At 45.3% G+C, this 26,956-nt stretch overlaps 1 protein-coding gene across 5 annotated transcripts; it reads right to left on the bottom strand.

Annotated features, from left to right (window-relative positions):
* Positions 1–247: 247 nt before the first annotated feature.
* NFYA (nuclear transcription factor Y subunit alpha) lies at positions 248–26,505 on the bottom strand. Of its 5 annotated transcripts, none has more exons than XM_033918886.1 (10): positions 26,208–26,505; positions 25,894–25,990; positions 22,441–22,521; positions 22,072–22,218; positions 19,848–19,979; positions 18,914–19,019; positions 18,602–18,762; positions 6,820–6,993; positions 2,956–3,057; positions 248–1,777 (listed from the first exon to the last, which is right to left on the bottom strand). In XM_033918886.1, the coding sequence occupies exons 2-10, from the start codon at positions 25,966–25,968 to the stop codon at positions 1,724–1,726; spliced, it is 1,032 nt and encodes a 343-aa protein (XP_033774777.1). In that variant the 5' UTR covers positions 25,969–25,990; positions 26,208–26,505; the 3' UTR covers positions 248–1,723. The 5 variants fall into 5 exon arrangements, with proteins under 5 accessions (XP_033774777.1, XP_033774778.1, XP_033774776.1 ...); XM_033918887.1 differs by having other exon boundaries at positions 18,602–18,750; positions 26,208–26,504; XM_033918885.1 differs by having other exon boundaries at positions 18,602–18,768; positions 26,208–26,503.
* Positions 26,506–26,956: the final 451 nt, after the last annotated feature.

Here is a 26,956-nt window from a genome sequence, read left to right as displayed (position 1 = left end):
TTGTGTCATCTGCAAATTTAATCACCTCACTCATCGTTCCAATTTCCAGATCATTTAGAAAAGTTAATTAGCACCCATCCCTACAGCATTCGTTCCCTTTTTCAGGAGTAGGGGGGATAGGGAGCTCTGGTTTTGTTACTCTTGGTGCGAGAACTGTTGGCCACCACCATCCTAAACCAAGTATTTTAATTACCTGATGAAGGTAAACAACTTCATTCCTATCACAGAGACAGCCTTACAAGTGAAGTTAGTTTACAAACTTTATTATTAGCTGGAGAATGTACACAGTACTTACAAGCACAGCTAATAAAGACAAAATTACACTTGGAAAAAGAGAATATAAAAATTATAAACATTCTCTATATACACTTTTGCCTTCTATAACAAATTCACCATTTGTAATAGTTCATATTTGCTCACCCACATATCATATGGTAAAAACATATGACCATGCAAAGACTTTGACCCTTATCAATGTTGATACGGAGTTTGACTGTTCCACGACTCTACAAGGATGTGCTAACTCACCTACCTGCAGCACAGGATTTATTTTTCCCAAGCCAACCACAATCTGTTCAGAAAACTATAAACACAAGCTAGAAAACCCACATCCTCAATTCTTTGGTGATGCCCAAAATGTGCCAGCCTAGAATCATGAATTCAGAGCACCAGATTCATGTTGTATAAAGGTCAAAGATGGGTTCCAAACCAGATAATGTGTTTCAATATAAGAACCCCAGAAAAGAAAAGCCATTCCTCATTGAATCTTCTCTTCATACCAACACTAATTACAGAATGACTGCAAAACCAGGCAGCCTGCATGCTCTGCTCTACTCCTTACACAGGATCTGTAAGTAGTGACAGTTCAGATCAGCTCCAATTGATGTCCCAGAGGCAGGGTAGACAGATAAGTGCAAGTGTTTCAGAGGGTAACCATGTTTGTTTTTGTTTTGGGGGGGTAGGCAGTTCTTACAGCTACAGAGGGGAATCCTAACAACTGCCCGACAGGATACTCATGTGCTGAGCTCCTGAGGTCCCTGAATGAAAACCATTTGTGCAATTGTTTAACTACATAGGAGACAAGTTAGAAAAGAGGGAAGGAAAACCTCCAAGAAGTCACAACTGAAAGCCCTTCTGCCCTCCCCAAAACAAGAAACAAACCACAAACTTAACCCAAGAAAATAAATTCCACAGCAGCTTTTCAAGCAGTTAAATATCTGCCTGCTCTAAGTGCAGCGTTTTATTTCATGACACCTTGCCGCTATCCACATGTAAAACATTCATTCGTTCATTCCTAAAAGCATAAGCTGGCACAATGAGCAGTCGCACAATCTGCCAGCTGGCCCACTCTTTTCATCCGCTACTCCTCTTCTAGAAATCCGTCATGGCAGGCAGTCCAGCTGAGAGCATGCTACACACACACACACACACACAAATCAATACTGCAGTGCTGGTTCACACAAACAAAGGTTCTACCAGCCTGCCTGGGACAAGGGACCCAGATAGCATCACATCAGCTCTGTGCCCACTCTGTGAAGTTATATTCCTTGCCAAGAGACCAGCTGAAATTACTGCCTCATCAGAAGGGTGGCAGCAGGATTAACTCATTGCTGCCCACAGCAGGGAAAAGGCAAGTTACTGAGAATGTGATACAGGCACCTCCTGTTCCAGGCCTCATGGAGATGGGAATAGTGTAATCATTTTCTTTATTTTGATGAGGATGTTAGGGAGACACCCGGATAATCTGTCCAATCCCGTCATCACTTCCCTGAGAATCCTGCATGAACAAATGAAACAAAAAGAGATTCTGTAGCTATCAATACACAATCACCTCAGTGTTAGTGTTGTCTTATCAACCGGTTTCCAGAGTTCCTCGGTTGTTAGTGGCATCAACACTTTGCCAGGACGCACCCCCTCCCCCGAGGCAATGGAAGGGTGAAATGACTTGGCAAAGCAACACTGCAACCCTGACTTCCCCTCAGGACAGCCCAAAACGTTGGCCCTCTGGAACCTGGACTCCACCAACTACTGTGTGCTCTTCTCTCCCAGTTCCACATACCCTGACTTCTCCACCCAAATTCACCCCTACCTCAGTCTACTCATACTCACGCTCTCCCACCATCTTGCTCTTCTGCTCAAAATCAGAGAATATCAGCATCTCTCCCTCTCTCGTACCTTGACAGCCGTATCCGGAGCTTTCCCTCAAATGCATCCCAACTATACAGAAAAGTTTCATCAGAGGAGGAAGGACACAACTGAGAAAACACTCTGGATCCAGCCAATCACCCGTCAAGGTACAGGAGAGAGAGAGAGGTTCCTGTATTTCCGGCAATGGCACCCCAGTGTTTCACATTTTTCCTCATCTGGTCCTGATAATTTCTTCTTTTCCAAGCTAACATTTTTCAGCTTTGTTCCTATGAAGTCCCCTCCCAATCTTCTTGCCATTCTAACTGCTTATCTCTATATCTTTAAACTGCACCTTTGAAAGGGACTACTAGTGCATACAGCGTAGCTCTCTAGGTAAGCATGAAAATACCTCTCGATTTATGCTCAGTACCCTTCTAGATTACTCACAAAGTTTTCTCTTCTAACTGCTTTGGCTCACTGGTCCATGGTAATTCCAGGCTTCCTCTACTAACAGCAATTCCCCCGAGTGAATTGTAGCTACATAATGGTAGGATGGAGTTTTACCCAGAGGTTTCTTGTTTAATCATCTTGCGCTGCAGAGGTGAAACCATAAGCCAGTTAACGAGGCTCTCCATTTTCTATGAAAGGTTGATGTTAGTCTCAGTCTCCTAGGATGACCAGGGAGCCTGTGGCCCCATTTAGAGAAAAAAAAACCCAACCCAAAACTAAAGACTGTGTAATCTGCTCTTATCTAAAGAGGACTATGGCCTGTTGCCAATTAAACTTAGTGCCTGTCTCCATCAGTGGCTGAAGGAGAACACATCTTACCTGTAAATGTGGGCTGTCCTTTTCCTTGGGAGAGAAAAAACGGCCACCTTCTCCACGCTTCCGGGCCATAGCATGCCGATGTCGGGACTCATGCAAGTATTTCTAAAAAGATGTAATTTTATTCATGATTATATGTAGGCTGATTTTAGATTTACAGGAGGGGAGGGGGATTTAAATAGATGTTGATTGGATAATACCAGAAAAATATCATGTGCCCTAATATCCTCCACTTGCTTGTCTTGCAGTCTCCACTCCATTTGTGCCTTCACTGTGCTAACTCAGTGACACACATACCTATTTAATTCCCCTGGAAAAGGAATAGATCAAATGGCATGAAACAGAAATGCCAACACTCAAAGAACTCTTAATTAGCTCAAAAACAAACACCAAAATATTATTATTATTATTAGCATTTTATGAATCGCCTATCGTAATATCTAGGCGATGTACATTCTAAAAGCCACAGATGGTGGTTTCACATATAATTTTGACAAATTAGACTTTTCAAAATGGGTCTTCTCCTCCCCGGTGCATCCTGGGATGCACAGGGGAGGGGCCTGAGACTGACTGGCCCAGGTTAAGGCCCCTCCTATGGGCGGGCCTTAGGCATCTGGGCCAATCACAACCTTATGTCCTTCCCCAGATGACTTGACGAGGAGCCTAAAGCTCTAATTGGCCCAGACGCTTAAGGCCCCATCCTTAGGAGGGGCTTTAAACAACCTGGGCCAATCAGAGCCTCAGGATGCACCAAGGGTTAGGGTTAAGGCCCATTTTGAAGAGGCAGGCCAGCTGGCTGGAGGGAGTAGGCATCCCTCTGGTCAGCCATCTAAATCAAGGTAAGGAGGAGTGTACCGGTTGTTGGAGGCACCTGGGGGGGGGGGAGGGGAAGGTTTTGTGGCATTTGGAGAGAATAGCATCTTTCCCGCTGCTGAGGGGGTAGATTGGCGGCGAGATAGAATGAGCATCTCTCCTGCTGCTTGGGGGGGGGGGGGTCGCTTGGCGGTGGGAGAGAGTGGGAATATCTCCTGCTGCTGGGGTGGGGGGGTAGGGGTGTTGGTTGGCAGTGGGAGAGAGTGGACATCTCCTCCTGCTGTTGTGTTTTTGGTTTAGTTTTTTTCTTTTTTGCGTTTATTCTGTGCATGTGTATCACCAGCAATAGGCACATGCAAATTCACTACTCTCTGTCAACCTCATTTGCATGAGTGTGTTTTGGAGAATGACTCGCATTTTTTTAAATCGCTACCAGAACGTCTGCTTTAGAAGCCTATGGTTTTTTTGAAAATCTAGGCTCGAGTGTAATCGGGACTACACAGTCCACTTGTACTGTAGCCAAAGCTAGTGTCTCAGTCTCCACCTGCTGGTGGAAGAGCGTAAACCCATCAGTTTCTGTGCTGGTCAGACTCTTCTCCCCCTCGATTTTACCCATAGGCTGTAACACCCTTACTCACTATTACGTGCTCTGAAGGTGTTAGTCTGCCTCAACTCTAAGAAATAACTGGATCTGGGAGAAGAAACTGTCTCAATCAGTGCTCAAATGCCGAGATCTTTGGACTGACAGTCGGACCGAGGTCAACCTGATCCTCAACCCCTGTGGAAACGCACACGAAAAGGGAGAGAAGGTGAAATCACAGCTGGCACCCTGAGGAGCCCTGCTGAGCCCACTGGGGATGCCTAATAGGCTGCGCTCAAGCCCCTGCAATTCAGTAGGCGAGTTTGAGTTCGGTGCCAGGGAAGGTGGCGGAAGCACTGATAAAAGACAACATCGATGAGCATCTAGAAAGAAATAAACTGATGAAAACAAACCAACATGGCTTCTGCAAGGGAAGATTGTGCATAGCAAACCTATTGTACTTCTTCGAAGGAATAAACAAACGGATGGACAAAGGGGACCCCATAGACATCGTATACTTAGATTTCCAAAAAGCCTTTGACAAGGTATCCTATGAACGCCTACTTCGGAAACTGAAGAACCATGGAGTGGAAGGAGACGTACATAGATGGATCAAAAATTGGTTGGCGGGTAGAAAGCAAAGGGTGGGAGTGAAGGGCCACTACTCGGACTGGAGGAGGGTCACGAGTGGTGTTCTGCAGGGGTAGGTACTTTGACCGCTGCTGTTCAATGTATTCATAAATGACCTAGAAATAGGGACGAAGTGTGAAGTAATAAAATTCGCTGACGACACCAAACTATTTAGTGGAGTTAGGACTAAAGAGGACTGCGAAGATTTACACAGGGACCTGAACAAGCTGGGAGAGTGGGCAACGAGATGGTAGATGAAGTTTAATGTAGAGAAATGTAAAGCATGTAGGAAACAGAAACCCAAAGTACAGCTATACGATGGGAGGGCTGGTAATTGGTGAAAGTACCCAAGAAAAGGACTTGGGGGTAATAATGGACAAGACAATGAAGCCGTCGGCAGTGCGCAAACAGAATGCTAGGTACTATCAAGAAAGGTATTATAACCAGAACGAAAGAAGTTATCCTGCCGTTGTATCGGGCGATGGTGCGCCCCCATCTGGAGCACTGCGTCCAATATTGGTCGCCGTACCTAAAGAAGGATATGGCGATACTCGAGGGTTCAGAAAAGAGCGACACGATTGATAAAAGGTATGGAAAATCTTTCATATGCTGAAAGATTAGAGAAACTGAGGCTCTTTTCCCTAGAGAAGCGGAGACTTAGAGGGGACATGAAAGAGTCTTACAAGATCATGAAGGGCATAGAGAAAGTGGAGAGGGACAGATTCTTCAAACGTTCGAAAACTACAAGAACAAGAGGGCACTCAGAAAAATTAAGAGGGGACAGATTCAGAACCAATGCTAGGAAGTTCTTCTTCACCCAAAGGGTGGTGGACACCTGGAATGCGTTTCCAGAGGGTGTCATAGGACACAGTACGGTATTGGGGTTCAAGAAGGGATTAGATAACTTCCTGAAGGAAAAGGGGATAGAGGGGTATAGATAGAGGATCACTATACAGGTCCTGGACCTGATGGGCCGCCGCGTGAGCGGACTGCTGGGTGCGATGGACCTATGGTCTGATCCAGCAGAGGCACTGCTTATGTTCTAAGCTACTAGGAATTGGACCCCAAGGTACAGAAAGTTTTTTCAGGCTGGCCAAACAGGTCCCCAAGGGATTAACCTGCCAGCTGCAAACCCCCAAGTCTGCTTCTTCTCCATGCAGGTAGAGCTTCCCCCACACTGGGGAGCTCTGGTACAACAAAAAGCCACAATAAAATGTGAACATGCCAAAAATAATTAAGCAGATCAGAAATATACCTGAAAGGGGCAGCAGAGCTCTTGGTAGGAGGAGTTGACAACCTGGAGTGGATTCCTTGTGTATGACTCAAGATTATAGGGAGAATACTCTACTATCCAGAATGACACACCTATTGCACTAGAAAACTGCATGCTGCCCCCCTCCCTCGCCACATCCAAGTCAATCACAGCATTCCACCTCTGGAGCCCATACCACTCTGGACTTGAAAACGGGACATTAACAAGGTCAATCATGGTTTATAATCCCCTCTCTCTCAATCTCAGTGCCACTTCTGGCCTAGATGAAAAAAGGAGAATTGGGGGTCAGTCACAAACCTTCCCCCTTTAAAGGGGAAACAAGGAGGCTCAGAGGCAACAGCACCAAAGTAAACTTGGTGAGAGACAACAGGAAAAAAGGGGGTATGAGAAAGACAGATAATGGAGAAAGGCAACAGATATTGCTGGATATTCTGGCCAACAAGACTACAGAAGCTCTTACAGGTTAGATATCTGAGTATCTCTTGCAAGCTAACTATGATGGTGATGGTGGTGGGGGAAGGGGAGGACAAGGATCAAACACCTTTTTCTGCCCCTCTCTCAAAGGCCTTACCCTCCTCTCTTTAGGGATTTTCCCCTCTGCTTCAAGCTTAGCTCTAGCCTGTCTCCTCTTCAAGATCCGATGGTACTGTTTGGCATTCACATAAAGAGGTTCCTCTTCCAACATTTCAGCTCCAGGCAATGGGATTCTTTGGATAGCTGGCACAGATCCTGCTCCAGGTACCATCTGTATATGAGCATTAAAAATAGCATGGCATTACAAGAAAGGTCTAGGAATCAAATAATTATGCAAATGAGCATAGCATTAGCTTGTTATTGCTTTATTAGGCACATAACTGCAAAAACAAAATATGCAAAAAGGAGAAATTAGGTTCTTACCTGCTAATTTTCTTTCTTTTAGACTCTCCAGACTAATGCAGTTCACTGATGGGTAATAGCTCATCATGACCAGCAGATGGAGACTGAGACAAAAATTTTGATTGTAGTACTAATAGCTGTTCTTCCCTCTACATAACCAGCCTCCCTCTACATAACCAGTCTGCCGAATAGCTAAGAAGTGCTAATTATAACAGTAACAACACTCCTAATTGGAGTAACTAACAGAGCAATGATGTTGGAAATTGCACAGAAGAAACCCCTTCAGAAAAACGTCCCCACAGCTCGCCAGCTGAGCCAAAGCCACTGATCTTTTGATCTCCCTTACCCTATAAACATACAAGAACCCGCAGGAAAAACATACTCTTCACGCAAATTCTGTAAGAATAACAGACAGACAGACAGACAGGGTGGGGACTGTACCGGTCTGAAAAATCTAAAAGAAAGAAAATTAGCAGGTAAGAACCAAATTTCTCCTTCTTTAGCATCTCTCCAGACCTGTACAGTTCACTGATGGGACATACCAAAGCAGCACCCATCATTGGTGGGACCCAGGGAGGGCTGTCACCATAACACGCTCACCAAACACCGCTTCCCGACATGCCTGAACGTCCACATGATAGTGTCGCTCAAAAAAATGCAGAGAAGGCCAAACCGCAGCTTTACAGATATCCACTGGAGGCACAAGAGAAGGCTCAGCCCAAGAAGCTGCCTGACTCTTGAGTGGAATGAGACTTGATAAATTCCGGAACAGGCTTCTTCTGAAGAAGGTATGCGGAAGCAATAGTCTCCTTGATCCAGCACGCAATGGTAGCCTTGGAAGCACCGTCCCCCTTACGAGAAACCTGCTAAGAGAACAAACAGATGATCCGACTTCTGGAACTCCTGGGTCCGCTGTACATAAGAACATAAGCAATGCCTCTGCTGGGTCAGACCTGAGGTCCATCGTGCCCAGCAGCCCGCTCACGCGGCGGCCCCAACAGGTCCAGGACCTGTGCAGTGATCCTCTATTTATACCCTTCTATCCCCCTTTCCAGCAGGAAATTGTCCAATCCTTTCTTAAACCCCAATACCGTACTCTGCCCTATTACGTCCTCTGGAAGCGCATTCCAGGTGTCCACCACACACTGGGTAAAGAACTTCCTAGCATTTGTTTTGAATCTGTCCCCTTTCAGTTTTTCCGAATGCCCTCTTGTTCTTATATTTTTTGAAAGTTTGAAGAATCTGTCCCTCTCTACGCCCCTCATGATCTTATAAGTCTCTATCATATCCCTTCTAAGTCTCCTCTTCTCCAGGGAAAAGAGACCCAGTTTCTCCAATCTCTCAGCGTATGAAAAGTTTTCCATCCCTTTTATCAGATGTGTCGCTCTCCTCTGAACCCTCTCGAGTAACGCCATATCCTTCTTAAGGTATGTAATGTAATGTAATGTAATTTATTTCTTATATACCGCTAAACTCCGTTAGGATTCTAAGCAGTTTACAGAAAAAATAGACAATAGGGTGCATTAAAATTATAAGTAAAATAGGTACTTAGATATTCCCTTACTGTCCCGAAGGCTCACAATCTAACTAAAGTACCTAGAAAAATGACAATTAGTAGAGTAATGAAAAAATAAAATAGAGCTAGATGAGAAAAAATAAGAAAATAAACATTCTAATAAGACTACAATGGTCTAAAGGACTTTGAAAGGTTGAAAAAGAGGGGAGTTAGGAAATAGAAGCAGAAGGGAGAACCGTTGAAACTATATAATTCTTGGGAAATTTAAATGAAATTTAAATAATAAAGTAGGAAACAAAAACCAAGTGGCAAAACAATGAATGAGATTTAAAAATAAAATATCATAAACTAAAAAAGAAAGTGAAAAAATAAAAACAAACAGTCAAGACTGAAGTCCAGCTTGAAATGACTTCACTGCTTTGGCTGCGAAACTTCTCCAGATGTCATCCGATCCTTGTCAGCAAACCGGAAGCCCCAAATCCAGTGTCTCCGGTCATCAACTCGTCTAAGATATTCATTCTCTCCGCCTGCATGTCAAATTCGCTGAATCTGTCTCCTTTCAGGACTGGCACCGCTCGCGTCTCTCTGACCGTTAGCGGCGCCAACCATGGCCTCCCCCTCGTGGTGGTCGTGGGGGTCGCTCCTCATCATGGCCGAAGCTAGCAGCTGTAGCGCCTTCTCTGAGTCGACGCTGTCAGCAGGCCCAGGCTGGCGTCAGGGCTGGGTGCCTCTAGCGGCGGGCGAGCGCCGGGTTGGCTGCCGGCTTCTCGGCAACAGGGGTGACGGTGATGATGGGATGGAGGGGCTGGGTGAGCGATTGCACCGGAGGCATCTCCTTGCCCGCATACTTCAGCTCCAACTCGGCAATCCTCACTGACGCGACTTGCCCCAACAATGCCTGATAAAAACTGAACAGTGACATCGTAAGGGAGGGGGGCGGTCTGTTCTGGGCGCCATGTTGGTCGGGGGCACATTAACTCCTCCTCTTTTTCTGCAGCAGAGTTGGCAACTGCGCTGAGGTGCAGGAAGGTCCAGTGATGACTCATTCACACGCCAAGCCCTGGAGGAAGAGAGGTGGCCTGGGAGCCCTGGAGATGTCAGTTGCGGTGTGAGCAGGCAAAAGGCAGGAGCAGGCGAACGGCTCAACTGCCGTAGATCAGGAGTGTTCCTGACCGCTACTGGGGGGCTGAGCTTGCTCACACGCCGAGCCCCGGAGGAAGAGAGGTGGCCTGGGAGCCCTGGAGGTGCCAGCTGCGGTGCGAGCAGGCAAAAGGCAGGAGCAGGCGAACGGCTCAACTGCCGCAGTTCAGGAGGGTTCCCAGCTGCTTCTGGGGGGTGGAGCTTGCTCACACACTGAGCCCCGGAGGAAGAGAGGTGGCCTGGGAGTCCCGGAGGTGTCAGTTGCGGTGCGAACAGGGAACAGGCAGGAGCAGGTGAACGGCTTAACTGCCGCAGTTCAGGGGGGTTCCTGCCTGCTTCTGGGGGGCAGCACTCGATCACACGCCAAGCCCCGGAGGAAGAGAGGTGGCCTGGGAGCTCTGGAGATGTCAGCTGCGGTGCGAGCAGGCAAAAGGCAGGAGCAGGCGAACGGCTCAATTGCCGCAGTTCAGGAGGGTTCCCGGCTGCTTCTGGGGGGGCTGAGCTCGCTCACACGCCGAGCCCTGGAGATGTCAGTTACGGTGAGAGCAGGCAAAAGGCAGGAGCTCATAGTATCTGCTGATGTTTAGAATTTACAGCTGGTCTTTTCTCATAACGCATATACCATATGCTTCTTTTGCTTGGTTGATGTCCTTTTAGAGGATTTTATAATTAAATAGATGAAGAATTGTTGTTTACCTACCTAATAAAACAACTACAGACTGTCCAGAACACTGCCCTCAGACTGATCTATTCCCTTCGAAAATTTGACCACATCACCAACGCCTTCCTAGATTCACACTGGCTTCCAATACAAGCCCGCATCCAATTTAAGCTATATTGCATAATATTCAAAACATTAAACGGAACGGCACCCTCCCACTTAAACAACCGCCTAAATAGGAACCTCTATTCCAGACAAAGGAGAACCCAGTCCCCTTTCTCCTACCCCCCTTATAAAGGAACTAAGCGCAAAAAGATGTACGACAACCTACTAGCAACACATGCAGCTAAATTGGACCCCTCCATCACCAACCTACTGACAGCTTCAACTGACCTCAAAGCTTTTCGAAAAGAAATCAAAACCATACTATTCAAGAAATACATCCTAATTTCCTAACCCCACTCTTCTCCCCTCTCCCCCCTTCTTAGGATCCTCCCTTCAAAATGTGATTTAGACCTAAAGCCTTTAACTGTATTCCTCTTCCTGAAAACGTCCAGCTATCGTTTAGATGTATTAGGCCCTACGTCGTTAATTGTATTCCTATTCCTGGAAATGTCCAGTTATCTTTTTGTTGTAATCCGCTTAGAACTGCAAGGTACAGGCGGAATAGAAGTCATTAATGTAATGTAATGTAATGTAAAAGGAGGGAGCTCAACTGTCAGCCAGCCACCATCCAGCCTCCAAGTTCCGGACGCAGTATTCCAGATGCGGGCGCACCATCGCCCGATACAGTGGCAGGATAACTTCTTTCGTCCTGGTTGTAATACCCTTCTTGATTATACCTAGCATTCTATTCGCTCTCTTAGTGGCCACTGTGTACTGTGCCGTCGGCTTCATTGTCATGTCCACCATTACCCCCAAGTCCCTTTCTTGGGTACTCTTGTTCACTAACATCAATCCCATTGTATAGTTGTACCTCAGGTTTCTGCTTCCCAGATGCAATACTTTACATTTCTCAACGTTGAACTTCATCTGCCATCTCGTTGCCCATTCTCCTAATTTGCTCAAGTCCCTGTGCAATTCTTCGCAGTCCTCTTTAGTCCGAGCTCCACTAAATAGTTTGGTGTCGTCTGCAAATTTTATTATCTTACACTTCGTCCCTGTTTCTAGATCATTTATAAACATATTAAATAGCTGCGGCCCAAGCACCAAGCCCTGCGGAACACCACTCGTGACCCTCCTCCATTCCGAGTAGTGGCCCTTCACCCCTACCCTCTGTTTCCCGCCAACCAGTTTCTGATCCATCTATGTACGTCTCCGTCCACCTCATGGTTCTTCAGTTTCTGGAGTAGACGCTCGTGTGGCACCTTGTCAAAGGCTTTTTGGAAATCCAGGTATATGATGTCTATGGGGTCTCCTCTGTCCATCTGTTTGTTAATTCTTTCGAAGAAGTGCAATAAGTTAGTTAGGCACGATCTCCCCCTGCAGAAACCATGTTGGCTTGTTTTCAGAAGTTTGTTTCTTTCAAAATATTCATCGATGTTTTCTTTTATCAGTGCTTCCGCCATTTTCCCCGGAAACGAGGTGAGACTCACCGGTCTGTAGTTTCCCGGGTCACCTCTTGATCCCTTTTTAAAGATGGGCGTGACGTTGGCTATCTTCCAATCCTCCGGAATCACTCCTGTTTTCAGGGATAGGTTGCAAATTTGCTGCAGTAGTTCTGCTATCTCCTCCTTTAATTCTTTCAGAACTCTTGGATGGATTCCGTCCGGACCCGGGGATTTGTCAGTTTTTAGTTTTTCTATCTGCCTGCGCACATCTTCAAGGCTAACTTCCATGGATGTTAATTTTTCTGCTTGATTTCCATTGAAGAATTGCTCAGGTTCTGGTATGTTGGTTGTGTCTTCGTTCATAAATACAGACGAAAAGAACATGTTAAGTCTTTCTGCGACTTCTTTCTCCTCCTTCACTACTCCCTTCCTGTCTCCGTCGTCCAGCGGTCCCACCTCCTCCCTAGCCAGCTGTTTCCCTTTAACATATCTGAAGAACGGTTTGAAATTTTGTGCCTCCCTGGCTAGCCTCTCTTCATACTCTCTTTTGGCTTTACGAACCACACGGTGACATTCTTTTTGATACTTCCTGTGCTCTTTCCAGTTCTCCCCAGTTTTATCCTTTTTCCATTTCCTGAATGAATTTTTCTTAATGCCTATCGCTTCCTTCACTATTTTAGTGATCCATACCGGATCTTTTGTTCGACTCTTTTTGCACCCCTTTCTGAATCTGGGGATGTACAGATTTTGAGCCTCGCTCACCGTGTCCTTGAAAAAAGACCAGGCATGTTCCACCGTTTGGCATTTCTTGGAAGTGTTCCTAAGTTTCTTCCTTACCATTTCCCTCATTGCTTCATAGTTTCCTTTCCTGAAGTTGAAAGTTGTCGCTATGGTTCTCTTTCTTTTCGATATTCCTACTTCAACCTTGAACTTGATCATATTATGATCGCTGTTTCCCAATGGTCCCACTACTTCCACTTCCTTTGCAGGTCCCATTAACCCATTTAGGATTAGATCCAGAGTGGCATTTCCTCGTCGGTTCTCTAACAAGCTGCTCCATGAAGCAATCTTGTGTAGCCTCCAGGAATTCTGTCTCCCTAGTGCATCTTGAACTTCCAAGACTCCAGTCTATCCCGGGGTTGTTGAAGTCTCCCATAATAACTGTGTAACCGCTTTTGCATTCTCGCTTCATCTCAGCTTCCATTTCTTTATCGATATCTCCGGTTTGCCCGGGTGGACGATAGAATAGGCCCATCTTTATTTCATGTCCTTTCCTACCCAGTATTTTAACCCATAGCGATTCCAGCTTGTTGGTTGTCTCCGCTGTATCTATTCTTGTCGATTGTATGCTTTCTTTTATGTATAGGGCTATCCCACCTCCTTTCTGTCCTGACCTGTCCTGGCGATAGAGCTTGTACCCCGGCAGCGCTGTATCCCATTTGCTTTCCTCATTCCACCATGTTTCAGAGATTCCAACGATGTCTATGTCCTCTGCATTAGCCACGGCTTCTAGTTCCCCCATTTTGTTTCTTAGGCTCCTTGCATTAGTATATATGCAATTTAGATCCTGGCATTTTGTTGTCTTCATTTCCTTTCCCTGTGCTTCGGTCTTTAGTATCTTCGCTTTTGATACAATCTTTCTAACCTCTTCTTCTGGGTTAGTTGAGTCCTGTAATTCGTCCCTTGTTTCTTCCCAGCCTTTTTTCCCCTTAGTATCTTCACGGGATACCTTCTTCCGCATCGTCGACACTAGGTCGACTGTCGGCTTTCCCCTTCCTCTTAGTTTAAAGCCTGTTCTATTCCTCTCTTGTTCCCGCCGCGCTCAGGTGCATTCCATCTCTCCTGTAGAGCTTGCTCTTGCCCCAAAACTTTGTCCAGTTCCTCACGAAGTGGAACCCTTCTTCCTCACACCATCTCCTTATCCACGCATTTATTGATTGTAGTTCCTCCTGCCTTTTCACATCTGCCCTCGGTACTGGTAGAATCTCCGAGAACGCTATCTTCTGGGTCCTCATCTTCAGCTTCCTTCCCAGAATCCTGAACTGTTCTATCAGCGTGCTTCTTCTGTAGTCTCTCCTGCTGACATCATTCGTCCCGATGTGGATCATTACTGCGGTCTCTTCCGTCTCCGCTCCTTCCAGGATCTTCCCAATTTTGTCCACAATGTCCTTGGTTCTTGCTCCTGGGAGGCAGGTCACCTCTCTTCCTCCTGCTATGTGGCTTTCCACATGCCTCAGGATCGAGTCTCCCACTAGAATCTCTGACTTTCCCTTCTTCAAATTTCGCTTCAGTCTTGAAGGACCTGACAGACATCCAACTTGCGCAACTGCCTCTGTTCCAAAGAGCCCTCCCACCTACCCAAGACCGGGAAGACCACGGACTGATTGACATGAAAAGGCAAGACCACTTTGGCAGAAAGGAACAGGCTGCAGCACAATCCGCTCACTAAAAAACTCCAGGAAGGGAGGCCTACAAGAGAAAGCCTGCAGCTCTGAAACATGTCTCGCAGAAGTAATGGCCACAAGGAAAACCACCTTGAGTAAGGTTCTTCAACGAGCAGGAACCTATGGACTCAAAGGGAGGGCGCACTAGCACAGACAAGACTAGATTGAGATCCCAGGCCGGAACCGAAGGCTGCATGGGAGGCCGAAGCAATTTAGCCACCCTCAAAAAGTGAAACTATGTCCGGATAAGAAGTTAAACGCTTACCCTGCAGCAAACCGTGAAACACTGAAAAAGCTGCAAGCCGAACCCAGATAGAAGACTAGGCCAGGCCCCTATCCAGGCCATCCTGCAAGAACTCCAAGATGCGAGGCAAAGAAGCGTGAAAGGAAACCACTCCATATGCAGCACACCACTCCTCAAAAATACGCCAAACACGCACATAAGCCTGAGAAGTGGAAAGCCTCTGGGACCCCAAAAGAGTGGAGACCACTTTATCTGAATAATCTTTCTTACCTAGTTGTTCCCTCTCAAGACCCAAGTTGTAAGATAAAAGGGACTCAGATTGAACATTGGAATGGGGCCCTGAATCAGAAGGTCAGGTGAGAGGGGCAGCGGAAGATCTGCCACAAGATGACAAACTAGATCCGCGTACCATGGGCACCTGAACCACTCGGAAGCCACCAGGATCAAGCGGCCAGGGTGCCAAGCAAAGCAAAGGACTCTGCACACCGCCAGCTAAGGCTGTACCAGCGCATCCAGCCCCTAAGCCTGAACATCCCTGTGCCAACTGAAGAACCGGGGTGCTTTGGCGTTGACACTCGTGGCCATCAGGTCCAAGACCAGCAGACCCCAAGCCTGCACAATCAACTTGAAAGCTGCGGGACAGACACACCACTCTCCGGAATCTAGCACATGACGATTGAGGAAGTCCGCCTGGACATTCTCCATTCCTGCTATGTGGAAAGCTGAAATGTCCAGATGCCCAAACCATGAGCAGAGCAGCCTCCTGCACCACCAGATGACTCCTGGTTCTCCCCTGACGATTGACATAAGCCACCACTGTGTCATTGTTCGAGAGAACCTGAACAGACTTGCCCATCAACAATGTCTGGAACGCTAGCAACACCAGCCAGATGGTTCTGGTCTCCAGAACATTGATCGACTAAGATGCCTCCTCCGGAGACCAGCTGCCCTGAGCCAAGCGACCGAGACACTGACCTCCCCAACCGAGGAGACTGGCATCCGTGAGAAGCACTGTCTACTGGGGCTGATCTAGACTCACTCCCTGCACCAGATTGGAAGACTGTACGAACTAACCCCCGAAGAGAAACAGGAAAGTCCAAATCGTGCACCTGGGGCGACCACCGCTGAAGCAGAACATGCTGAAGCGGGCACATGTGAGCCCACCAAACCACGTCCAGAGAAGCCGCCATCGACCCCAAGACATGTAGAAAAATCTGCGCCCGGGGAAACCGGGTCACCATCAAAAGGCAAATTTGCAACTGCAACTTGACTACTCGGGCCTTCAGCGGGTAGACCTTCCCCAAGCTGATGTCAAAAAGAACCCCAAGATACTCCAGGCATTGAGATGGAGCCAACCGGCTCTTGGACAGGTTGACTACCCATCCCAGTGACTGCCGGAAATCTACAACCTTGGGAACTCTCCTGAAAGGACTTTGCTCAGATCAACCAGTTGTCCAGATAGGGGTGAACCAGAATGCCTTCCTTGCGCAAGGCCGCCACCACAACCACAATAATCTTGATGAACGTCCGCAGAGTCATGGCCAGACTAAACGGAAGCGCACAAAACTGATTGTGCCGTCCCAGGATTGCAAAGAGAAGGAACCGCTGATGGGAGGCGTGAATCAGAACACGCAAGTAGGCCTCCATCAGATTGAGGTCAGAAATTCTCCCTGCTGAATCGCCAGAATGACAGATCTCAGGGTCTCCATGCGAAAAGATGGAACTCAAAGAGCTCTGTTGACCCCCTTCAGATCCAAGATGGGCTGAAAAGTTCCCTCTTTCTTGGGCACCATGAAATAAATGGAATACTGGTTGGTGCCACACTCCTGCAGAGGCACTGAAAATACCGCTATGAGATCTAGCAATCTTTGTAGCGTCTGACGAAAAGCCCCCTTCTTCCATGCCGCCTGACAAGTGATCTGGCAAGGAGCAGGAAAACTCCAGCGCATAACTGTCCCAAATCACTTCCAGGACCCGCTGATCAGTTGTGATCTTGGCCCTCCCCTGGTAAAAATCTCACAACCGAAAGACCACCGGAACCAAGGGAGGCGCCAGCAACAAGTCATTGGGCGGGATGGGCAGCAGAGGAACTGGTGGAGGAATCACGTGTCCCCCCCGAAAGGATGAAAAAACAGCCCCGGGGAGACCCAGAGGCAGGAAAAGAAGCAGCCCCTCGACCAGGGCAATATCTACGGCAATCACGTAAATGCCCCCGAGCAATGCCACCCCAAGCAGGCGGGCAGGCACGGTCTTAGAGTCTGTTAAGGTCTGAACCAACTTTTCCTGATCCCCAAAAGGGAAATTTTGTCAGCTTAGCCTTAGATGCCACATCCACCAACCAAGCCCGAAGCCACAAAGTACGACGAGCGGCCACCCCGAGAGCCATGGACTTGGCCGATGCCCACAACAGGTCATACATGGCATCAGAGAGATAAGCACTCATTTCAATTTTGGCTACTTCCTGTTTCCACCAATAATAAATAATAATAATAACTTTATTCTTTTATACCGCCATAACCAAAAGTTCTAGGCGGTTTACACTAAAAAGAGCTGGACAATCAGAGAAATACAATAATACAGTAAAAAATGCAAATATTTTTAAAATAGAATTTCAATAATAAAACTCACTAAGTAATAAACTTATCGAACAGGAGCAGCAGCGGCTGGCCAGCAAGAGGCAACGCTTAGGACAGGCTTTTTGCTGCCAGAGTGCTGCCACTACTGGTTTAGGAGGCCCAGTTATGCAGGGAAGAGGGTTGGTCACTGAATTGGCGAGCCCGATTTAAGAGAACAAAGTTTTTGAATTGACGAAGACTATTATATTTTATATATAAGTTTTCGAATTGACGAGTCTATTATATTTTATAAATTGTTTTTGGAAAGTAAGTTTTTATGAAATATGAAAAAAAATGAATACAACTTGCTTTATCTGGGTATTTATAAGATTTTATTAACTAGACCAGGGATAGGCAATTCCGGTCCTCGAGAGCCGGAGCCAGGTCAGGTTTTCAGGATATCCACAATGAATATGTATGAGATAGATTTGCATGCACTGCCTCCTTGAGATGCAAATCTATCTCATGCATATTGCCTACCCCTGAACTAGACCAATTATTACAAAACACTATGGCACATGGGTAGTAGATATGTGGGGGAGGGGTGGGAAATGTATATCATATGGAATTAGGAATATTGATAAAAAGGGGGGTATTTATTCTATATTACAAGATGATTTGTTTGTAAATACAAGTGATATACGAAAATTGGTTATAATATGTTTAATTCACTTGTTGTAAGAATTCAAAAATGAATAAATAAAAATTAAAAAAAAAACCAAAACAAAACACTATGGTGAAGATTACACAATTTTTAAGAAATCTTCTCTGGATACCAGTGGCCACTTTTACTGAATTTAGATCTCTGTTTTGCTTTTTTAAGCATTAAATATAATGGACAAATCCCATATACTATCACTGTTGAAAATTAGACCAACTTTGGTCTCTAATCATTCAACGGTCCTTTTACTAAGGCGTGCTAGCCGTTTCAGCGCATGCTAAACGCTAACACGTCCATTATAGTCTATGGATGCATTAGCGTTTAACATGCGCTAGTATGCCTTAGTAAAAGGACCCCTCAATACATTAAAATAAAAGTCTGAAATTTTTACCGTTTCTTGTATGTATTGGTTCCATTTGTAAGAAACTATTTATCATGGTTCTCCTCAACTTATGGAATTCTCTTCCGGTGGAAATTAGAAGTGAAAAAATTATTTTTAAATTGTATATGTTAAGACTGTTATTTTTTTTAATATTTATGAACAATTTTGTGATTTTGTTTATGATCAAGTGATTAATCTCGTTTTGTCTAAACTATCGTGTGCTAATGGGATCTGTGTTGTACAAAAGTTTTATATTATACATACCATGACCATGCCGCCAGAATTCACCACATTGCCTGTGACGGGTAATGTCACTGTGACTGTCCCTTGTCCACTGCTTGTAGTGCTCGTGTTGGCTCCTGCTTGCACAATCTGGGCTCCTGCCAAACTGGCAGCTGGAATGGTGATCATGCCTGTAACAGGGACTGTAACTTACACATACACACCAGAAGGAAGAGCATTAGTCCATTTGCTATTAGTTAGCACTCAAAGGACAAAGAAAAGACAACCATATCAATAAGCCTTAGCTGCTGGTAGAAGCATAGCAAACATGGCTGGGGTACCCAGAGTCTATACCTTGTTGCAGAATTGTTCCATCTGCATTCACAGGCTGGTAAACAATAGTTTGTCCTTCTGCAGTCTGTGCCACCTGCTGTCCCTGAACTGTTATCTGTTGTTGGTTCTGAAAAGAGGAAACAAGAAAAAGCTCCTTCTGTTATCATCAAAGTTTCAAGTTTTATACATTTGATATCCCGCCTATCATTACGTCTAATAAAAATACAAAGGGGAAAACCCCCCAAAACATTACGTAACGATACATCATACTGAAAAAGCCAATTATAAAAGCAAAAGATAAGAGACATATAGGAGGAATAGGGAAAAAATACAATATTTTTGTTAAAAAAGGAAAACAAAGGTCTGACACATTCTTTCACAGGAGTCTCTCAAGTTTCCAAGTTTATTATAGCTTTGATATACCGTCTATTAAAATTTATTTAGACGGTTTACAATCAATAAAAGAATTTAGTAACAAAGTTAAAAAAAAAGAAAATCCACCACATAATCAATAGGTGTGGAGGAGGAGGGAGATTACATTTAAGACTGACATGATTGGGGAGGAAGGAACAAGAGGTGGTAAAAAATGCATCAAGATTTAAAAAAAAATGTATATATATATATATATATATATATATAAAGGAGGGAGGAGGATGGTTAGAACAGTAGGAGTTAATTTGCCTCCAGGGAGGCATTTGGAGTAGATGACCTGAGTTGAATGGATTAGGTATCGTAGGTATCCTTGAATAAAAAGGTTTTAAGTTTTGATTTGAAGGATTCTTGCTTTATATGCAGGGGAAGAGTATTCCAGAGTGAAGAGGCTATGACTGAGAAGATGGACTTTCTAGTGGTATCCTAAAAAATTTTTCAGATACAGGAAACAACAAGTTGGAACATAGTGTATGAGTTGAAGCGTGTGCATCACTGCTGCACAGGCCATCTAAAAGGTACATACCTGACTCTGACCCGCTGTGACTGCTGTCTGTGGCTGCTGAATGATGATTTGCTGTGTCTGTCCTTGCTGACCTTGCACTTGGACCGTCTGTCCTCCCTGAATCTGGATCTGCCCAGGCTGCACCAACTGAATCTGTTGCAGAAAGTGCAATAAAGCAAACCCTGAATCATCTGCTGTCAGCACACCTGTGTTCTGCAGCCGGTCAGGGAACTACTAAACTAGCAATATATTGCACCTTCAGCTTCCTTAGCAGCCTCTATTGTAACACTACAGGAGACAAGAACTCCTTCCTCATCACTCTATAAAATCCCTAGGGCCAGTATGGCCTTGCACCAATGCAATGCAGAAAAGCCTGGGTCTGGCTTTTGCTCTACATGTGGCTGCTGCTGCTAGAAATGAGATAGGTATAGGGTTAAGAATGATAGCATCTTTTCTTGTAATTCTTGAGGCTTCCTTTTGCTTTTTGCAGAGGTTGAGAATTCACATTCCCTCGGAAGGAGAGCAGGGAGCTGACAGCAGTTATTGTTCAATGGCAAAATGCAGTGGCTGGAGCCTAAGGTGCACATGTCCAGACTTTGCAAAGAAAGCTAAACTAAGGAAATACAATGCTCATGCTAATACCGCTACATCTGCTACTGGAATCAAAGCGGTTTACAAAAGATTACAAAAAATTTACAAAGAACAAAAATACTGAAAATCATAAATATTGCTTAACATCATGGTTTGAGAAAGGCAAGTTACAAATGAAGATTCTTGGTGCTGATTCTATGCTGTCTCTCAGAGAAACACTAGAAGACTTACTGGCATCAAACTTCTCACCATTAATATGAAAACTAGCTAGACAACATCTTACAACATACTGTAGTGACTGTACACAGCAATCATCCTTTTTCCCCCTAACTCGCCACTCTGTTCTCAATACCTCCAAAAATGTGTGCTTTCTGTCTATCTTAGCTCCATTCATTTGGAATAAATACTAATCCATAATCAAAGTTCAAATATAAGCATTAACGTGTGGACTGCATTTATGTATGAAGCTGCGGCAATTACAATTTTATTTATATACCACAGTACTTTGCAAGTTATTGCGCTTTACAATAAGATAACCGACAATATCAATGAATTACACACAAAAATATATAAACCTATTTCAAAGATCGCCTAAAATGCAAATAAGTGGCACCAAAAATCAAGGGAAGAAGATCAGGTCCTAAATGTACCACTCCATGAATCACTTTCGAGTTCTACCCCTCATAGAGGGGAAGGCAAACACCAATATAGACCTAGAAAACATGTTACCCCTTTAAGAAACAGGATGTCAATATTTTCATAAATCAAAAATTAATAGGGAGATACTGTTTATTCCTCTGTGATGTTGGTTATTAAACTATCAAATTATCACAGCTCTGAAATAGACTTAAAATACTATACTTTATTCTATACGTGATACTACATATAATGTTTTGTGAAATGCTCAGACCCTACACCCCGTGATTTAGTGATAACACCAAACTGAGGTTCATAAGGGGACCATCATGGCTTTCATCGTCCCCTTTACCAACCATATCAGACTAACTCAAAAAAGTGCTATTTGCCTAACACTTTACTAGATTACTAATGGTAGTAATTATTTAATAACTTATCTGGAAATGGCGGTATTGTTGATTGTCGTGAACCCCAATTTTAAAACTACTCGGTTCAAGTTCTTCTCTTTTGTTCTTATTTTCTTTTTGATGTAACTGTGTTGATGTCCCCGTCCCCCTGACTCGAGTTTCGCGTCTTCTTCAGGGAAGGACACTGGATTGGCTCTCCAAAATGGATGAACAACAGAGACAGGGCTGACTGGGGTTCACGACAATCAACAATACCGCCATTTCCAAATAAGTTATTAAATAATTACTACCATTAGTAATCTAGTAAAGTGTTAGGCAAATAGCACTTTTTTGAGTTAGTCTGATATGGTTGGTAAAGGGGACGATGAAAGCCATGATGGTCCCCTTATGAACCTCAGTTTGGTGTTATCACTAAATCACGGGGTGTAGGGTCTGAGCATTTCACAAAACATTATATGTAGTATCACGTATAGAATAAAGTATAGTATTTTAAGACTATTTCAGAGCTGTGATAATTTGATAGTTTAATATTTTCATAAAACCATAAGCCAAAACTTGTTTGGGTGCAGCATTATTAGTCCACAATGTCCTTTTCAATCATATGCACTGACCTGCTGGAGTCCTTGGGCTCCAGAAACAGGCACCTGCATTATAGCTTGACCTTGGCTGCCAGGCACAGCCTGCACCATGATTGGCTGGCCAGTGGATGTGATTAGCTGACCACCACTGACTTGCACCATCAATGGCTGCCCCTGGACCTACAGACAGAGAAAAAAGCACAATGTGAGGACACCAGCAGAAACAATACTACAGTACCTGCAGTTATACCACTCAACTCTTACATTCACAAACTGCTGCTTTTGTTCAGGAATGACAAATACAAAAGACTAGAATAGATGTAAATATGCAAGATAGGTGAATGAGTCATGCGTGAGGTTGAAGAAAAAGCACAAGGACACAGACAGAATGACCACCACTACCTGAAGGGTCTGCACTTGCTGGCCTGAGGCCGATGCCACCTGAGCTTCTGTCTGTAACTGGACAGCAGTGACAGTGCCCTGCTGTTGGGAACAGGAACAAGACAGAGAACTGTCGGACAGCAAGAAATTCACAGCTCAAACATACAAAAAGAGAGAGACTAAAAGTGAGCAAAGACAATGAGAAAAAGGTACAGGACAGGTAAAGTGGGAAGAACAAGATCCAAGAGGAAGAAAAATCAGATGGCTACTAAAAAGGAGTAGCTTTATTTGTACCAATGCATTCTGGCCTTGGGCAACAGAATAAAGCTAGACCAAAACTCAAAAATAATACAGCCAGACTCTGGTCTTTGTTAACCAAAAAGATACTTTTGTAGACCCCTTAAATTTCTGTAATCCAGTCAAAAGATTGGCACCATCAAGAAGTTAGACTACAGCTACCGTGTTTCCCTGAAAATAAGCCCTAGAACAGTGATCTCAAACTCAAACCCTTTGCAGGGCCACATTTTGGATTTGTAGGTACTTGGAGGACCGCAGAAAAAATAGTTAATGTCTTATTAAAGAATTTAACAGTTAAAGAGTTTTACCTCATGCAAAATTGTCATTTCTTTAATAAGACATTAACTATTTTTTCTGCAGCCCTCACAGTTAAAGTTTAACATCCTTCCTTTCTCAGAAAAGAAGCGATTACAAATAATTCAGAACACTGCCGTTAAACTTATTCATAACGGTAAAAAATATGATCACGTTACTTCTTTTCTGATCAAATCTCACTGGCTTCCTATTAATCACCGCATCACTTTAAAAATTTTATTACTAGTATTCAAAACTCTTGTCACTAACGAACCCCAATTTATCAATAAATCACTTATTCCTTATAGTATGTATTTTCCCTTCGGTCTACTAACCAAAAGCTCTTAGTAGTTCCCTCCCTGAAAATTATTGGAACTCGACAAGATATGTTCTCGGTGATGGCTCCACAACTTTGGAACACTTTACCTCAGCAATTGAGAGAGGAAAATAATTTGAGTCATTTTAAAAGTAACTTAAAAAGGTTTCTTTTTATAGATGCTTTTAATCTTTAAATTTTGTTCAAAAATTTTACATTACCTTCTTCCAGGTTTCCACCTCTCCCCCCCCTAATGTTTTTCCATTTATGGTTCTCTCCTGCACTCTAAAAATATTGAATTGTAGTTCTGCCCTTTTTTTACCTAGTGTCTCGGTTTGTCTGTAAGTCTGTTGGTCTTAACTATTATTTTAAAATTTTTAAACGTTAAGTTAAAATAGATGTTATTTTTTTTTTCAATGTTGTAACTCGCTTAGTAAAAATTAAATTAAGCGACTCATCAAATTAAAATAAACTTGATTTCAATCACTTCCTGCCCTAGACCGCGGGCCGCAAAATAGAACCCAGGGGGCTGCATGTGTCCCGTGGACTGCAAGTTTGAGACCGCTGCCCTAGAATGATTTTTAAAGATGCTCCTAATATAAGCCCTACCCCAAAAAATAAGCTCTAGTTAAGATCAACCCTTGAAGCCCCCTGACTCCATCCCCGATACTAGTGCTGCCCGATTTGCCAAAAAAATCGGACTCGTCAATTCAGCTACCCCCCCCCCCCCACCCAGTGAGACTTGACATACCTCTACTCCAAGGCTTCCTAAAGTAGCGGTGGCAGCACTCTGAACAAGCTGCTTTGCGGTCTTACCCACTGGAGCCCTGGCAGAGAAGACTGCAAAGCAGCCTGTTAAGAGCACTGCCGCTGCTTTTGGAGGCCTCAAAGGTAAGGTACGTCATTCTCATGGTAAGAGGGTCAGTGGGGTTCTGCGCACAGGGGGATGGGAGGAAAGATGCTGCAATTGATTGGGGGGGGGGGTTGGAAGGAAAGAAGAAAAATTGGGGTGGAGGAGAGAAAGGGAGAGAGGACTGTTGTACATGAAAATAAAAATAAGACTTAACTTCCCCAAATAAGCTCTAATGCATTTTTTGGAACAAAAATTAATATAAGACCCGATCTTATTTTCAGGGAAACACAGTACATGTGTTTTCAGGATTAGTGTATGATAAAACACAGTTACTCTCCTCTCACCATCCAACAGTAAAGGCTGCAGAAGACTTAGCATAAGATCAAGAGGGAACACCCAATGTGGTATGATGAGCAAACTAGTTCTCTTTCATAAGATAACACAACTGAACAGACACTAGACCCGGAATGTTGCTATTTGGTACTTGGACACTTGGTCTGATCTAATATGGCTATTCTTATGTTCTTAGACCTCTGTGTTGACTAGAAGTGCAAGTAGAAAGAGCTGTTTTAAAGTGGCTTCCAAGAAGCCTTGAACTTCAATCAACTGATGGTTCTTCTAAAGCAGGGGTGCCCAATAGGTCGATCGCGATCGACCGGTAGATCGTCAGGGCAAAGTGAGTCGATCAGACTCACTTTGCCTTGGCAATCTACCGGGCCGATCAGCCTTCCTCTCCCCAACGTCAATTCTGCCGTCGGAGAGGAAGTTCGGCCTAGCCAATCGCTGCCTGGCTGGGCGGAACTTCCTCTCTGACAGCAGAATTGACATCGGGGAGAGGAATGCTGGTCGGCCCGCAGGGAAGCAGAGAGAGCTTGGTGCGGCGGCGGCTTTGGGGCCTGTTCCCCGATGGTGGTAGCAGTGGCTTGGTGGAGGGTAGGGAGAAAGAAAGAAAGGGGGCAGGCAGGGAGACAGAAGGAAAGAAGGGAAACAGAAAAAAAGAAAGGGAGGCAGGGAGAGAGGAAGAAAAAGTTAGGGGAGGGAATGAGGTCTGGAGGAGAAGAAGCATACAGGCTGAAAGAAGGGAAGAAAGATTGGATGCACAGTCAGAAGATGAAAGTGCAACCAGAGACTCATGAAATCACCAAACAAGGTAGGAAAAATGATTTTATTTTAAATTTAGTGATCAAAATGTGTCTGAATTTATATCTGCTGTTTATATTTTACTAAACCACAATAGTGGTTTTTAGCGCAGGGAGCCCATGAGTGTCGAGAGAAGAGCAGGGTATTCAGCGCAGCTCCCTGCGCTAAAAACTGCTATTGTGGTTTAGTAAAAAAGGAGGGGGGTATATTTGTCTATTTTTGTATGGATGTTACTGAGGTGACAGTGCATAGAGTCATCTGCCTTGACCTCTTTGAAAAAACCCCGGAATAGGAATGATAATTAACATTTTCTCTGTGGTTTTTTAAAAATGTTATTGTTGGTAGATCAAGCCCCAAAAGTGTGGGCACCCCTGTTCTAAAGTCATCTAGACCAGTGGTCCCCAACCCTGTCCTGGAGGACCACCAGGCTACCCTGATGAATATGCATGAGAGAGATTTGCATATAAGCCTGCTAGGGGCCACTGCTCTAGTCCTATTCATCCATCAGACTCCACGCTGCTCATGCTAGGCCTATGTTTTTCAAACCCTGCTAAGCTAACCCCTGCCGTCGCACCTGCTGCTGGATCTGGCCGCTCTGAACCACGATCTGCTCCGCCGAGCTGTTGCTGCTGCTCGTGTATTGCTCCATGGCGGACCCTCGATCCCGACACCTGCAGGGGCGACAAGAGCAGACAGCGGCTCGTCAGGCGGCCCCGGGGAGCCCCGGCCCGGCCCGTCCCCTCCCCCTCCTCAGCCATCGAGCGAGGGGCCGTCGCGCGCGCGCGCCCCGCCCGCCACATTTCATCCGGGGCCTCTCGCCTCCTGACTGGCCACTCGGACGCGCCAATCCGGGCCAGCGGGGGCTCCATATTGGCTGCTCGCACTCACCGTGCCGCGCTCCCCGGTTGCCTTCCCGCGCTGATTGGCTCCAGTACCGGAGGCCGAAGCCCAATCAGCGTCTCACTCACGCAAAATGGCGAACCAGCACAAAGAGGCGCGAGACCCTGCGCGCGCCGGCCGCTCAACCCCTCGGCCGCGCAGGCGCCTCCCTGCCGGCCTGCACCTCGCGCAGGCGCCGTAGAGAGCGGGGGCGGGGGCTAGAGCGGCGTGGCCGCTTCAACGCGCTCCGACGGTGGAAGCAGCGCGCAAAGGCCAGGGACTGCGAGATCCGCCGTACTCGACCCCAGCCCCCGGGAACTCACATTACTTATGCTCACAGTTCCTCGGTCCTGTTTTGCTACTTACGCCGCAAAGCACTATGGGAGTTGTAGTGCACGATCCTGCCCCCCCCCCCCCCCCCCACCAACGGCAGCCTCTCCACTGCAACCATGACTATTCATGATGGGAGACACTGACAAGCACTGCATATCTGTCTGCAGGGGCGACCCAATAATGAGGCCAACTGAGGCTGCAGAACCTAAGAATAGCCCTACTGGGTCAGACCAATGGTCCATCCAGCCCAGTAGCCAATCCAGGTCCCAAGGAGTAGCAACATTTCATGCAAGCAGTGGCTTCCCCATGTCAAGGTTCCAAGTTTATTAATGTATTTTGATTAAACGCTTATCCAAAGGTACAAAGAGTAAAAAATAAAAGGACATTAAACATTTTAAGAAATTAAAGGACATACTTGAGAAACT

The sequence above is a fragment of the Geotrypetes seraphini genome, chromosome 13 (genome assembly GCF_902459505.1).
Source record: "Geotrypetes seraphini chromosome 13, aGeoSer1.1, whole genome shotgun sequence".
Taxonomy (NCBI): domain Eukaryota; kingdom Metazoa; phylum Chordata; class Amphibia; order Gymnophiona; family Dermophiidae; genus Geotrypetes; species Geotrypetes seraphini.
Note: the sequence above shows the minus strand (reverse complement) of the source record. Positions and strands in the feature narration are given on the sequence as shown.